General features: G+C 50.4%; 4 protein-coding genes across 4 annotated transcripts; 1 reads left to right on the forward strand and 3 right to left on the reverse strand.

The window, feature by feature from the left end:
* Positions 1-23: 23 nt before the first annotated feature.
* On the forward strand, positions 24-1,388 carry N7446_005898 (uncharacterized protein; the record flags this gene model as incomplete). Its single annotated transcript, XM_058514646.1, has 1 exon — positions 24-1,388. One exon carries the CDS (start codon positions 24-26, stop codon positions 1,386-1,388), a length of 1,365 nt encoding a protein of 454 aa, XP_058371824.1.
* A 256-nt stretch (positions 1,389-1,644) lies between these two features.
* On the reverse strand, positions 1,645-2,271 carry scw4 (putative cell wall glucanase (Scw4); the record flags this gene model as incomplete). The annotated part of the gene is made up of 1 exon (XM_058514647.1): positions 1,645-2,271. The coding sequence occupies one exon, from the start codon at positions 2,269-2,271 to the stop codon at positions 1,645-1,647; it is 627 nt and encodes a 208-aa protein (XP_058371825.1).
* A 1,988-nt stretch (positions 2,272-4,259) lies between these two features.
* Positions 4,260-5,969, reverse strand: lcbA (serine C-palmitoyltransferase subunit lcbA; the record flags this gene model as incomplete). Its single annotated transcript, XM_058514648.1, has 4 exons — positions 4,260-4,442; positions 4,501-4,992; positions 5,049-5,559; positions 5,641-5,969. The coding sequence occupies 4 exons, from the start codon at positions 5,967-5,969 to the stop codon at positions 4,260-4,262; spliced, it is 1,515 nt and encodes a 504-aa protein (XP_058371826.1).
* A 496-nt stretch (positions 5,970-6,465) lies between these two features.
* On the reverse strand, positions 6,466-12,360 carry N7446_005901 (uncharacterized protein; the record flags this gene model as incomplete). The annotated part of the gene is made up of 4 exons (XM_058514649.1): positions 6,466-6,808; positions 6,863-11,091; positions 11,139-12,159; positions 12,212-12,360. 4 exons carry the CDS (start codon positions 12,358-12,360, stop codon positions 6,466-6,468), a joined length of 5,742 nt encoding a protein of 1,913 aa, XP_058371827.1.
* Between the last annotated feature and the right edge of the window lie 3,598 nt (positions 12,361-15,958).

Raw genomic sequence — 15,958 nt, forward strand, 5'->3', positions numbered from 1 at the left:
GACCACTAGCTGAAGACGCTGCAATGGCGACAAACGTCACACGCCGGTGCTTTCTAGGTGTGAACGCAAGCTCAGCGCCTTTTCTATATCACACGGCAACGATTACCGCGGCGACACCTTCCCTACGACCGTTCAATCGCCTACCCCAACGGGCGTTTTCTACACGCAGTGGCACACTAGCAACGAACGATGCGCCAGAGGATAAACCACCCACGAACAAAGATATCTCTATTGACTTCGAGACGAATGAGCCCCCGAAACCGCGGAGGAGTTATCTACAAAAACGGGCAGCATCTGTCTCCTCCGGCAGGCCATTGGGCTCAAGGCAACCTGCGCCGAAGACAAGGACCAAGAAGATCACCTCGCAGGAAAAAGCGACTTTCAAAAACTTATTAGAAAAGCTGAATGTCAAGCGCGGAGAAAATGGCGAAACGGGTTCACAATCAAAACCCATGAGCCCAGAGAAACAAGCCGAGATATCAGAGCTCATGTCAGTATTCGACTCGTTACTACAGGACTCAAATATGAAGAAGAATAAAGCCCGCTGTCAAAAGGAGGAACTGCCAAAATACACCCCAACACCAGAACGACCGGCAACGGAAGAAGAAGCAACCGAAGACAAAGGCCCCCAAAGGATCAACATCGACGACCTGGGCTACACAGAAGCAGCAACATCCGGCGCGGCGATAACAATCACAATGAAAGAAGCAATCGACATGGTCGTACAGCGCGAATCCGAACACATCGAATTCGCCCTCTTCCAAGCAATCGAAGAAGGAAAAGGCGACATGGGCGTGTGGGAAGTATGCAAAGCACGCATCTTCTCCATGCTGCAGCACGTCGAAAGCCAACCAGCGCGCAACATCCCACGGCCGGCAGGACCACTCCGCGTCCCGGCCGTCGTGCCCGTCGCACCGGTGGTAGCCACGTTATACCCGAAGACGCTGCTGATTGCGTTCCGTCTGTTGAACACGCATTTCCCTGATTCCCCGCTTATCGGACAGTTCCGCTCGAATATCAAAGAGCATGGCCGGTTGTCTGCCCTGCTTGGTGCTTCGTCTGGTCTTTATGATGAAATGCTTTACTTCCATTGGCGTGGGTGTAAGGATCTTCCTGGTGTTGTGTCTTTGCTGCGTGAGATGGAGGTTATTGGGTTGACGCCGAGTAATAAGTCGAGGGGCATGTTGACTGCGCTTGTTATTCGCCGCAACCGGGATTTGGAGGCGCATCAGAAGGCCGGGGGTGGGGAGCACCCGTTCTGGGATTTGCCTTCTAACAAGGAGGCGTTTGAGGCGCTTACTTGTCGCGGTGGATGGATGGATAAGGTCGAGGCTCGCGCTGAGGAGGATGCTCGTCGGAGGGAAAGTCATCGCCATTTCCGCGGTTGATTTCTTCTCTCGCCCTTGTAAGGGCTGTAAATTAATGTATAGTCTCCGCCATAGTGTAAAATAAAATAATACCATTGAAGCGAATGTCATCTTCAAAACGTGAATATCGAGGTCTCATTCTTCGTCATTGAACTATCTAGTCATCTCATGCACGATCTATGTACAAATGCAAGAATATCGAACCAAAAGCAAAGAAGCAAATCCCTAAACGAAGTCAGGAAGAAGGAGAAAAGAAAAGCCACCATGAAACCAAGCCCTAAAGACCACCGTGAATCCCCCAGAACTTCTCAGCATTGAAAGTAAAACTATTATCATCCTTCCAAAGATCATCAAAAGCAGTAAAAAGCACCAAATCATCCTTCCGATGCCCAAAACTCCTCCGCAGACTCTCAATAGCAACCCTCTGGTTCTCAACCGAAGGAACAGCACCCCCATTCGCATCCCCAGCATGCGGCCACCCAGACTCAGTAATCATAGTATGTTTCCCATTCGCCGCAGCAGAGATACTACGCGCCTGTTCAAAAACATACGCACCGGCCCCTCCAGGACTCTGACTCGCATCAAAGAAAGCATGACAATTCGCCGCGCAGTAATCACTCGCGTCGCATAATTCCGGGTGCTCGAGTAAGACGGAGAACGTATCGACTGTTACCACCGGGCCCTCGTATCCCTGTGAACGGAGGATCGAGCGTGCTTGGTTCACTGCGCGGACTACCTCGGCTGGGTTGTTCGTGCCGCCGTTTACTAGTTCGTTGCCGATTGCGATGGTGTGGAAGGTTGACCAGTCTTTTTTGCCGCCTGGTCTTGTTGGGGCTGCTTCGCGGAAGGCTGATAGGCTGTTTGGGAAGTCGGTTAGGTCGTAGATCCCTGCGAAGACGCGCATGTTGTGCTGGCGTGCGGCGTGCAAGACGGTTTTGTTTGATCGCAGTCTGTGCCGTAGATTCGGACGAAGCTGTAGCGTGATAGGCCGTCTAGGTCTTTGTTTACTTCTTCTTGGTTTTTGCAGGTGCGGTCGGCTCTGTAAGGAGAGTAGGAGATTCCGAAGCCGCCGGCTTCGTTTTGGTTTGGGGGTGAATGGGGGGGTTGGTGCGGTTTTGGATGGCCGTGTGGGTGTGGTGGGGGATGAGGATGGTAGTGAGGGTGTGGAGGAGCGGGTGGACCAGCTGGAGGGGGAGGAGCAACAGCAGGGGGTGGCGGCGGAGGAGGAGGAGGAGGAGGTGGTGGTGGTGCTGCTGCTGGTGGTGGTGGAGGAGCAGGATGTTGGCCCTTCGGAGGAGCATCAACAGAACGATCAGTCATATCATTATCCTTCCTAGAAGCAGTCGATGTCGATTCCAAGCGCGAGACATCTGTATCAAGAAGTGATACTGAAGACTGAGTCTGCGCAGACTGTCGAACAATCAATCAACAACGATTCCAACGATCAGGACGGAATAGATCTACTAACATTTCCATGCTCTGATGCTATCGAAGCCTGAACATGCTTGCTGTCCGGAGTAATAGGAACACCGTCTTCATTAACCCAGACAACGACCTCTCTAACAGAGGTTGAAGGAGCGAGATCGCCTTGACATTGTTGGTGATCTATAGAAACAGCCATCAGCAAACACAACCATAGATTCGAGATGGGAATAGGCAGCGATTGCATTGGATCTATGCTTACCCTGGACATCGGCACAAACACCCCAAGCAAGAAGCAACCCAACAAATGCCCGAGTAAGGCATAGGCGCTTCATTTCTACCGTAGGCAGATCCCTGCCCAGGCAAAAGTCAAGGTTTAAGGAAACCGACCCGAGTACAGTATCAGAATCGCAATCACAATCCCTCAACAAGTTCCAAGGTTAGTTAGACGAGTCGATCCCAACACAAATGGCGTTTTTATTCAATCATCCGTTTACAGCCCAAAAAAAGGAAAGGAGAAAAGGTAATGCATAACCTAGTCCCCGTGGAGTGTCGATCAATGACATTATATCAACCCCATATCGAAGAATACAAAAGCATCTACGTCGCCACTATGACGGTGGAGCATGTAAACACAAGGGAGAGCAGGCACAGGGGCGGGGGTTGGGTTCTTGGACATGTGGAATGGGATCTGGAACTTCTGAGTTTCGATGGGATCCCTTGGGTGAGATCGGGAGTTAGGGCTATACTGTACACTATGGCGTATGGATGAAATCTGGGATGGGCTTGGAATGTCATTTGTGTTGCGTTCCTTGTGGAATGTGGGGTGCATTTTTGGATGTTGCGCAGTGATATGGAGGGTTCTGTGAATGTTAATGGGAATTTGGAGAGTTTGGTGGTTGATTGGAAGGGGTTGAAGGGGGTGGTTCTAGGAGACTAATCTTGGTTCATTAGGGTTTTGCTTTGGAGATTGGTGGGTAACATCGGATAGACGGCACTGAGTGTAGATCTCGGGGGTTTCTTTTGGGGTTTGATCGATCTAGACGTTAGTTCGAACATTGCATTGTAAACCCTACTAAAGGGGGTCTCGAAAGAAGTCAGATACAGAAAAATAGCATTCGTTCCATGAGTACATAGAGTTTTGTCCTGGTATGAATAATCTATGCAAATAGACACAAGCCACTCAGCAAAAAGCCAAGGGCAAAGAAGGATAGTATTAAACAATCTAAACCAAGCACACAGGCTAAGCGAGAAGCAAATCCAGCCCGGAAGAGAAAAGGGCGGTCCTGTGCAAGGCATGCAAGAAGAATGTATATCGACAAGGTTAACAATACACGGATTGAAGGTGCATTAGGTCGTAGGTCGACTGAGAGTAAGGAAAGTGATAAGATGCCAAGGTCATAGGGGCGTGAGCAGTCATCGGATGGCCGGACAAGACCAAGGTTCAAACAAGGGAAGGTAAGATGTTAATCACTTCCTCTTGCTCATCACCTTGGTAATGGCGTGCCGGATGATTGTGCCTGACTTCTCGATCTCTTTCTTGGTAAGACCGGTCGTGACGCACACCTTCAGGGCTGGCGGGACCACCTGCTTGGGCTCGAAGTTGTCCTCCAAGGTCTTCAGGCGTGTGATGAGAACACCGTTTGCCAGGCACTGTGGAGAAGTTAGATACTGAACTCGAAAGGAGAAATAAGGGAAACGCAATGCATACCTCGTCAACGACATCCTGAAGGAGAAACTGTTGGTCGGTAGGCGTGAGCCTCTTGGCAGCAACAACTTCAGGCTTAACAACCAAGATGAGAATAGGGTTCTCAGGCGAGCTTGAGCAGTAAACCCAGTCACTGCGAGGATCAAGCTGAGCGCGCATGGCCTTGGTAAGGTCACGAAGTTGCGTCACGGTCTCGGGGCTGTTCTGAAGGATGTTGATAGTGGCACTAGCAGTAGTGGACAGCAGCGCAGGAAGGGCAGCGGAGAAAGTATAAGCGGCAGCGGAAATCCGCTGGTGGTGAACAATCTCCTCTGAACCAGCACAGAAGCCACCACCGGCAACAAGGGGACCAGCCAGCGATCCCACAATCATATCAACCTCAGCCGCATCGACGTTCTGGTGCTCTGTGATACCACGGCCGGTACGTCCAAGGACACCGAAAGACCATGTCTCATCCAAGATCAGACGGAACTTGTACTTGAGTCTCAGTTCAATCTGCGAGGCAAAGTAAGCAAAACTATCGCACTATCCAGTCAAGAGGGATCACATACAATCTTAGGCAAGTCAGCCATATCACCATAAGACTCAAAGAGGCCCTCAGTAATAATAAACCGCCGAGTCAAAGGTTTCCTCGCCTGCTCTTTAGTAACCTTGGCAAGCACGCGCTCAAGATCCTCCATATCATTATGCTCATACCAGCGAACAATGCTTCTGGAGATCTGAATACCCTTCCGAATAGCAAAACTAACGCCCTTATCCGCAACGATGATATCTCCACGTTTCGAGAAAGCCGGAATAACACTGGAAATAGTCGAAAAGGCCTGGGAATAGATAATGCAAGCGGCAGTTCCCAGGAACGCCGATACATCGTCTTCGGTCTTCATGTGCACATCCTGCGTACCGTAGAATCCACGCGGACCGCAAGGTCCAACGCCGTACGCGCGGAGAGTCTGGATAGCCTGTTCCTTGAGAGTCTCGTTCGTGTTGAAGTTATAGAAGTTGAAAGAGCCTAGGTTCATCACTGTGCGGCCGTTGGCGAGTTTGGATTTGGGGCCTACGGGGCTGTGCATCCCGTGATGATCCGTTAGCAAACTGTCCGCGGAGGCATAACTGAGGAACACCAATTGAAGGAGGAATATTTACCCGACGATTACTGTCCGCTTGTCGACTTCCATCTCTTCCAGACTTGTCGGATTCCCGACAAGAGGTTCGGGAGTCCACTCGTCCACCAAGTCATCGATCTCGTCTTCCGTCAGTGGCACGACGCCGGGTTTGGTCGAGTACTTCGGGGCGAGCAGGTAGCGCACGGCGAACAGGAACAAGAAGAGTTCGACGGCGGAGCGGATGGGATCATCTTGATAACTTGATTTCACGTAGCGGAGGAAAATTGCGGAGCCTGGCACGCGGTGGAATAAGTCCGCGAGGTTGTGCAGATGTTCGGAAAGGACACGCTGAGTCTCCTGAAGATCCATGGCGAGGGAGTCAGGTTGGTTCCCTGGTTGTTTGCAATATGCCCCGCCGGTGAGGTAGAAAGGGGAATCCGGGTTTAGAACGGCGCAATGGACATGTGCTTGCTCGCGGTGATGAAATGTGGATGAAACGGGATGATCCGTAGTCCTGGACACATGGGCACGTGACCTGTTTCATATACTACATGACTACGGAGTACGGAGTCCACTATAACTACGGTCGTTCAGAAAGGGTGGTCTAAACAGTCGACTTAATTTATCTCGAAAGCAATGCAATTTAATTCCGTGGGAAGTGTAAATAAAACAAGCAAAGAAAGCTGGAAACGAAGGTAAACCCCCGGGATGACAAGACCCTTCATACAAGCGTCATTCCACAAACAGTATTTGAAAAACAGGCATTCATTAAGATCAACGTGTGCGCCGGTGAGTTCAGAAAAATGCAGCGAGTTTTAATAAACGCAGAACTTTGTACAAACCATCCCCATATCATGTCGAGGCCTTAGATGTACCAGCTATCTGAGCCGGCAGAAGGCGTAGGGATGGCCGAGGATGAGTAACCACCGGGAAGACCGCTGCCTGTGAACCATTTGACGGTGTCGTTAAGTCCATGGTCCAGAGGTTGGAGAAGTCCAATAGCACCCTGCTTCTGAACACCGATTACACCCCAGAGAGTGTCCTTGAGGAAGGAGTCCAGCATCTTGGTGTTGCGCAGAACGATGGGGGCGGCGACGATTACAACGAAAATGACGAGCATGACGAAGTAGAGAATGGCGAAACGAACAACACGTCTCTTGCGTAGCTTGGACTGCTTGAGTGAGTAGATAGGGGGGCGGATTTGCCGACTAAGAGCCTTTGTTAGAATCAAGTTGAAGGGCGGGTGTTGTCTGGTAACTTACCTGGGGCGGAGCCAGAACAGAATTACAGAGTGGAACTTGTCAACGTAGGGAATGGCGAGGGCTGGAAGCATCGCAAACAAGAGAATGTGGCCGAGGACGAAATCGTTGGCGAAGTAACCAAGCTCGGTGATCTTGCAAAGGAATTCACGTCCGGGCTGGGAAAGCGAGTGCCAACCCATGTTGTACCATTTACCCGTCCACCAAGCAATGTTGGATTGATCATTCTTGAACTCACGGGTCAAGGCAAGAGAAATGATGAGCTTGTAGACGAATCGCTGCAGAGCCATGACGGCGATCATGCCAGAGATGGTTCGAGGCCAGTTGAGAGACTCCAAAACAAACATGGCCAGGAAGAAGATGAGGAAGGCGATGACGGCGATGGCGTGAGCTATGGCGGCGAGGACAGCACCGAACTTCTTGCAGCACATGCCGAAGATGGGACCCATACAACAAGCCATACCGAAGAACATGCCCGCAACACCAGCGTTGATACCAATCGGGGCGAAAGCGACGATGGCAATACGAGCGATGGGGTTCGCCGCCCACTTGTTATCATCAGAGAACATGGTCCGGGAGTTGATGTACAGGTAGGGAACCAGAGTGGCACCGACAACGACCAGAGGTGCAATTATTTCACTGAAGAAGATGTTGGTGATGCGCGCTCTGGGAACATCTCCGTTGCCCTTCTCGGATGGAACACCAAGAAGCTTGCGCTTGTATCCAGTAATGCGGGTACGCGAGAGACGACAGAAACCAATCCAGGAGGATGCGTGCGATCGGGAGTTACCACGCGACAGCCAGCGGATGTAGTCACGGTAATCGATGAAGAAGTCGTTCCAGGCAAACTGGTGAGGGTTGAACAGGAACGGCGAGATGCACAGCGCGAGCAGAGAAACCCAGAACCAAATGAGGGCAGGAGTCCAGACAGTGGTGGTGGAGAACAAGAGCATCAGCAGGAGACGAGCACCAGCGTAGATGGAGGGACCAGCGAAACGCGAGTAGAGCACACCGAAGGGAATACGGGCAGTAGCGAAACCACGACCTGTACCGATGTAGCGCGCACCTCCGAAAGACAAGTTCTGGTGAACAGCGTTGGCGTAGATTTGGCATACAAACACTTCGAACATGAAGGAGAATGAACCAAAGTGCTTAGCCAGACGGGTAGCCATACGCCACACACCTCGTTCTGTCAATTCTTGAACAGCGAGAGGAACGAAGGAGATGAAGAACACAATGAAAATGGAGATAACACAACGGTTAACCCAGTCCAAGATGGGAATCAGGTTGGCACAGAGAGTCGGCTGGAGAGGATCAGTAATGGGAAGGTCAGAGTTGAACCGGCACATGATAGTCTCATGCTTCAGGGCACCCAGGTTGATCAGGACAATCATGAACATCTGCACAGACAACATAATGAACATGTTGTTAAGATGGAAACCAGGATGGGCGTAGTAGAATGACAAGAAGCGATCGAGAGGCAGCTGGGTACCAAGGTAGTAGTACTCTCGCGACAGCATCTGTTCACCCATACCAGTACCAATCTTCGTGGTGAAGTTCAGAATAGAACCGAAACCAAGATCACGACCCTTACCACACTGATAGTACTCGCAGTGCTTGATGCGACCTCCACGAAGGATGGCGTTCATACCAGCGTAAATATCCTCGTTAAGATGCAATCCCTTCTGAGCCTTGGACACACCACCACGGGTACACATGAAGGTAGCGTTCAGGAAATCTGGGTGACCATAATGCAGCTTACCACCGATCTGGGCAAGCGTACGAGCGAACAGAGTACCGAATGTTTGTTCCTTGGAGGCAGCAACGTCACCCAGGACACCAACGCTCTCAGAGAAAATGTATTCACGAGCTCCAAGAATAGCGACAGGATTGCTATCAGGCGAGGCGATACCAGGGGTGTAGGGCGAAACGTTGTCGGTGGTCAATTCCTCGAACTCAGCCAGGACACTGCGAATCTTGAGGCACTCCTCGAGATAGTTGTCCTGGTTGGCGTCAATCAACTGAATGTATTCACCGCGATAGAAGATAATGGCGTGATTCTGGTTGTCACTCTTTCCGTCTCCGAGAATGGGGTTACCGGAAAGCTGGATTCTGAACTTGGGCTTACGCATGTTGTTGTCGAGAAGTTCACAGTGGCCGTCGATGAGAGCAGAGTACAGGCGGGGCTCCTCACCCTCAGTCGCGGGGGGCTCCTCATCCAGGTAAGCGATTTGCAGGTCCGGGTAAGCACGCAGCAAGAACTCAGTGTTCTCACGCTCATCCTTGTTGAACTTGGCGTAGCGTTGCATGGAGACACAGATGCGGAACTTGCGGCGGGCCATACGCTCCAGCTCACGCTCCAGCTTCTCGGAGTTGCCACCAAACATCTGAACAACTTCGGGGTTCTCAACACGGTACAGAAGCTTGATAGCACGGCTGTAGTTCATGAAACCGGAGACAGTTCTGTATAGAGTCTGGGAGCGAAGAGATGCCCAGATACGTGTGCGAAGGGTGTACTCGGGAGCGGCGGACTTGAAGCCAATGCAGTAGAAGGGAAGGTCATCAATTTTGCTCTTGGCTGCATCCTTTTCGGGCTTCTCGCCGTTGAACTGGGAAGTCTCGTCGGCGAGAATCTTTGTGTCTTTGACAAAGCAATCCCACTCGTGAGGGTGGAGCTGCTTGAGGTATTCCAAGAGCGTGACACGAGAGTACGGCTCATCTTCACGGATGATCTCACGCAGGGAGAGTAGGATCTTTTCGCTGTAGTGAGGGATGAGGACGGTGAAAGTAGGCATGTTGTCGACGGGAAGCGGCTCAGGCATGGGAGTAGAGAGCGACTGGGCAAAGAACGAAATGCGACGCTCTGCCTCACTACCTTGAGGGAAGAATTCGGTCTTGAAGGACTGATCCTCCTGGGAGACGAAGAAGGTAGGGGCACGGAGAGTCCGCTTGCCTTCCTGCTCAGATGGAACCTGGTGGTACAGCAACTTCTGCACATGGTCGATGGCCAAAAGGTGCTCGCGGTACATGGAGATGATGATGGCGTTCCAAACCTGCGAGATCAGGACCTTGGGCTTGTACTTAATCTCCATGTCAGTGGTAGCCAGGACCTTGGAGTATATACGCTTGGGCAGACGGGAGAAGATGTTTCTCCAGGGAGACCAAATGGAGACACCAAGGTAGAATGAACGCGCCACGGAGAAAATAGTGTTACAAATAATGTACCACAAATAGCTGTCCAGGAAGAAAAGAGTCAGGTCCATGAAGAACATCAAACCCAGCAGAATCTGCGGCTGGCGGTGGCACACTGCGTTGCCAATGTACTGGGCACCAGTGCACTGGTGAATCTGCATTGGAGACAGAATGCGAATAGGATCCTTGAAGGACAGGGTCAAGAAGAAGTAAGACTCAGCCAACTTAGCACCGAAAACACAAACCCAGAGACCATAGGACATCCACATGTCGTTGCCTGACAAATGAGGGAAACTGGCTGTGAACGTTTGACTGGCGACATACTGACGGCCGTGTTTCTTCAAATAGCTTCCAAAGAGGGCACCAAGGGGCTGGATCGCGAAGAAGACGGCTGTCAAAAGTGCGATGACGAAGTGAACAATACCCAGAGCGAGGCCCACCGGGTTTCGTGCGCTCGTTGGCAGCTTATCCAAGAAACCGAAGATAATCACACCAGGAACAAGATTGACGATGAAGACACCCAGGAGGAAGAAGAAACGCTTACGCAGATGCTGAGCTCCAGCCCAACGACGCGGAACGTAAAGCCATTCAGTGATAGTCGCAAAAATCTGAATGAAAGCGGCGAGAACACCTCCAAAACCGACGGCAGCCAAGTATCTGGGGGTAATCGGCTTATTGTCAAGCTGTTGCTGATAGTTCGGTGTGTAGAGTGTTGGAGCGTTGTAAGCAGTGAAGAACCAGAATGAACACAAATGGATGACCCAGATACGGTTGAAGTTGGTGACCATGTGGAACCAGGATCGAGTCTCCTTGTAAGTCTTGAAGAAGGCCTTCTTCCACACAACATCCTTCAGCTTGGGCCAACGTTCAGCGACAGGAACATCGACAAGACGGGTTTTGTCTTCGAAGGAAATTCGCTCAATACCCTCGGGGTACCAAAAGAGCTGGTTCATATCATCATAACCGATGATCTTGTTGTGGTCATTCTCACGACGAACGTACTTGCCGTCCATGATCTCGTATCCCTGATCACGGCAGTACTGGTACAGAGGGTGATGACCTCGTTGAGGTACGTGAGTTCTTCCACAGGCTCGACACGGTTCTGACATTCGGGTGAGGAATAGTAATCGTCGGCGCACTTGAAAATGAAGCACAAACACTCGGGCAGGAATCGAACTTGGTTGGCTTCACCCCAACAGAGCAGGTACAAAGCGACTTGACGGGCGCGGTCGTGCTGAGACATACGGTTCATGCGCGACTTCCAACGGTATTCGGCGGCTTCCAAGCTGTTATCACCTTCCAAAGCCTCGAGAGTTTCCTCCTCGTTCTCTGGGTTCTTCTTGGCGGCCTTCTGGGCAGCCTTGCGGGCCTTGCGAGTCTTACGATCGGCCTTGCCCAGTTTCATGTTGGCGAAACCCACGGCATCGTCGAGATCGAGATGAGCGGCGAAGTACCACCGGCGGTAGTTGGCGTTGTGGCCACCGATGTAATCGGCGTGGATGGAGAGCAGGGCTTGGTTAGGCGTCATACGCGACGCGCGGGAATCCAACATGGTCATCATGTGGTCGTACATGTTCCGCATGCTGTCGCGCTGGAATCCGAACTTGTTGACTAGATCCAAGAAGATATCCTCAAGCTCCTCCTTCGAGAGAGGGATCTGGGCATCAGCACTCCAAGCTGGGTACGGCTCACGCGAACGCTGGCCAGCAGGTAAAGCGTTCCCATAATCCATTCCGTAGACCGGAGTCGAGGCACCAGATGAACGGTTGGCACCATAGGATATCTGGGATGAAGGAGGGCGGTAGCCGTAGCCGCCGCGGCCGTATTGACTGTCGGTGTAACTGTTGTACTGGTCGTCTCCCCGGCCGTAGTAGTCCATGTCGGCAGCACGGGCAGTCTCCGACCTCATGGTGAAATCACTGAAGGTCTCAGAGTCTGCCTCGGAGTCGTGTCCCCGTCGGCCACGTCCGTATTCTCCCTGGCCCTGATCGTAGTACTGGTCGCCGTAGTACTGGTCTTGGTGACCACCTTCGTAGTATCCTCCATCGGCGTATCCGTGGCCAGCCTCGGCACCATGGGCACCACCTTCTGCACCGTAGTAACCGTGTCTGCTCTGGTTGTCAGCCCTCTTTCGTGTCATTCAGATCCGGGGTCTCCTACCCTTGGTCGTAGTAGCCATCTCCATAGCCCTGGTTATCGTAATACCCCTGGGCATGTTCATCTTGGTAGTAAGAGTCACCATGGCCTTGCTGGCCGTAGCCATCATCGTAGTGGCCGCCGCCGCCGCCAGCGCCTGCGTAACCCGACATGGCGAAAAAGTCGCGATCGATTAATGGGAACTCTGCTGTCATTAGCAGCGGGTCTCCCCCCAATGGCTGTCTTTCTCACCTTAACTTTAACCATTCAAAGTAGTATTATGCCGAAAGTTGAGATTAATGCTGCATCGACACAGAATGGAAAGCGAATGCGGAGTGTCAAACTCAAGTAACGAATGGAAAGGGTCCCGTAAAAGGAAGGTGCGATGGGATTATAGAGCAAAAAAGCAACCTCCCTAAACGAAAGCAAGAGCGAAAGGAAGGGGGTTGGAGAAGGTGAGAAAATGCTTGGGTGTTATTTTTGGTCGGGAGGGGGCGCTCGTTGTCTAATTTACCGTCACCATTACAGGGCAAGGGTACGTGTTCGACAATCAGGTACCAAGTACCTGATTCCAGTATGCGGGCCCCCTATCTCAGCCAGGTACCTAGGAACCCCATTATTTACCATACCTCCTTGCCCTGATCCTGTGTCTTTCCCAGTCTTCCATGTATTCTTTCCCCCAGTCCACTTCTGAATTACCGTTATCGTCCGACTGTATTTACTCACTTCACCCAATAGCTGTGTCTCTCCACCATCGGATTCCAAGGGAGTCTCGACGGCCCCTGAAACTTGCCCCACCCGGTAACGTTCCATACTTGTGGTCTGTTATGATTACCCGGTATGCAGGGGCGTTGCGATGGTATCTGCTTTTCATTCCTCGTTACTGTGCACTCTTGCAGTCGAGTTGACTTATCATATACATGTAAAAGTAAAGTAATAGCCTTGGAGGTTACGAGACTGGATATAGTCAGCTACAAATGTGTTCAGTCTGTTCCATGGTTGGTAACCGACGGAACCATAGGCCAACCCTTTCCAACTGTGCTTTTCTTTAACTCTGCTACAGTACTTTACTTTGTTCCTTTTTAATCTCCACGATCGTCAATCCTTTTTCTCTTTTGGCTCTCAGATTTTTAATACCCGGTCCTAACTCAGTTCAAGTTTGCCACTTCAATACAAGTGTCTCAAACTGTAGCTGATCGTATTACATTTGACTTTCCGCCGTTGAGCTATCCTTAAGACAATACAAGTGGCTGGCAAGCCCTCCATACATAGCACTTGTACATATCCACCGTACCACCAAACCAACCACACACATGCAGTAAAACTCAATCGGTCTATATTTATCTCCATACAGCGCTTACAAATCCTCAACCTTGGATCACTGTACAATTAGGGTCTCTAAGATGACTAAAGACATATATTCTTATCACACATCTTCTTTCCACCTAATTTTACTCTCCCACAGACCACATACATATCTATCCACAGTCCCAACATTACCACATTACCACATTACCACTAGTAAACATCGAAATAACCCACCGTTAGACCCAGATATTCGTCTCGGTCCACGCACCAAGTGGATCACCAATTGCTTTTTTCCTGAGAGCCTCGACTCCCACCAGAGCCTACGCAACAGCGTGCGACTACTTTACTCTATATGCCACACACTTACACATTCTACAGCCGTACTGCATAGTTATATGTACTCAAACAATGTACCTTGTACACCCTCATACCTGCAGCTGCAGGCGCAGGAACGGATACATCAGCTGCACAAAGAAACCGATCGACATGATTCTCATCTTACAGTGTACCCTCCTGATTATCCCCCCATTATTCCCACTAAGCTCCATCGGTTACATTTAAACCGGGGATATGTGCCCATCACTTCCATCTTCCATCCCCTGACGTTCCTGATCGCTAGCTGATCCGATCGTCATGCCAAAAATAACCTGTCGAAGTGATATGGTCTGAACGGGTCTAGTCACCGATCACTAGCCGGCTGGCTTGCCCTAGCGTAGCACATTTATTGTGTATTTCTTGTGTTAGTGTTAGTGTAAGTGTAACCGTATTGCACCCATCTTTCAATACTATACACAGACTTGTAAGGAAATGTACACAATTCCACCCCTATCCTCCCATCTCCCATTTATGACGCCGAAGCCGAATCACCCTATCTATTTGTCGGAGATGGCTTGACCTGGTGCAGCTAGCCTGAGCCACACGCATCGATGGCTGCCACTGGCGTTTCTAGAAGCCCCGTACAAGCTCTTCTATTGTTATAGTATCTCTAACCCCTGAATGAAGACCTCGACCGGAGTTCGCTGTCCCCGAGCCCGGATTTGGCTTCCTTTTTTTTTTTTTTTTTTTTTTGATTTTTTGCCACCTGCTCATCTCTGAATATCATTATCATATGCAAGAGTTGCCTGCACATGTGGCCAGTGGCCAGTGAGGTGTTTTCCGTTTTAGTAACCAAGGGGGCTGTGGTCTGGTCTTCTCCACTTTTCGTCTGTGGCGTGATCGCCAATCAGAACCCAGTTTTTGATGTTCTTCTTTTGATTTGTACATGTACGACGGAGTGGACGGGCCTGAGGGGCGACGTGCATAATCTTGTTTGATTGTGTATGTTGATTGGTCTGCGCTAATTAGGTGTTATATTGTTGGAGGTCAAAGTTCGATTTGAAACTTGGCTTCGTGTCGATATATATCGGGGATGGGTTTACACTTTCCTATTAAATGACCTAGCATTGTGTATGTAGCTAAACAATATTTGATTTAAGAGCAACCTCTGTAACATTTGTCGCCTTCTAAGTATCACTAACAGCCTAGTCATCGCCAGATGTATGCTGTTAGCCAGGATCACCCAAAATGTTTGCCTACGTGTCAAATGGTTTGTGTAAGCTCCTCCCGCTGCACCAATACTCGTAAGATGCAGTGTATACGGAGTACTAGCCCTAAGTAATAAGTTCCACGTATACTCGACTACCTAGTATGGGTATGGACACAAAGCCTGGATCTTCCGTTCATCCATACACCAAACAACATACGGTATAGTTTGACACTGCATCTACCAACACATACATAGCATCGGGCTACGGGGTACTGTAGATCTCCTGCAGCGCCATGGTTACAGGTTACACAAAGTGCCATGATCCCGATTCCTCTTTCCGATGGCTGCTTTGCTGGTTCCACCTATCAAGCCTAGGTGGTTTAAACACTCCGAGATGAGTACCATTGCTTCGGGTTGAGATATCTAGGTCGTTACAATCTATGCCCTTATGTGCTGGGATGAGTAGTAGTATCGTATTATCTTCATAGGCAACTAAATTACGCAGGATAAACAATCTCATTTAGACAACCAAGGATCTCATTGTAAGTTACCTTACCCTGCTCCTATATACCACACTATCACGACAAATATACATCTCACCAACATATCAAAAACCCCAAGTGATCAACCCACGAATCCAACACCGTAAGCAGGGGGAGGCAAGGGTCAGCTGATCCCCAACGGCATGGCAAAAGAATGGACCTGATCTACAAGACCCAACCGCAAGCCACCAAGCCTCGATCTAGGGACTGACGATCATAAAAACCAGCGTTTGCTTTCTATACGCTGTGGAGTAGAAGTTTCTGTGGCTGTGGCTGGGCGACATGCTTCGGAAGTGAATCCATTCCCAGCGTGGCTGCATCTAACTTACCACGTACCTAGCTACCATGTCCCTAGCAACCTAGGTACCTACCCAACTTAATATCAAGGTTAACTTG

The sequence above is a fragment of the Penicillium canescens genome (genome assembly GCF_028828765.1).
Source record: "Penicillium canescens strain IBT 15451 chromosome Unknown utg000004l_segment0_segment0, whole genome shotgun sequence".
Lineage (NCBI taxonomy): Eukaryota > Fungi > Ascomycota > Eurotiomycetes > Eurotiales > Aspergillaceae > Penicillium > Penicillium canescens.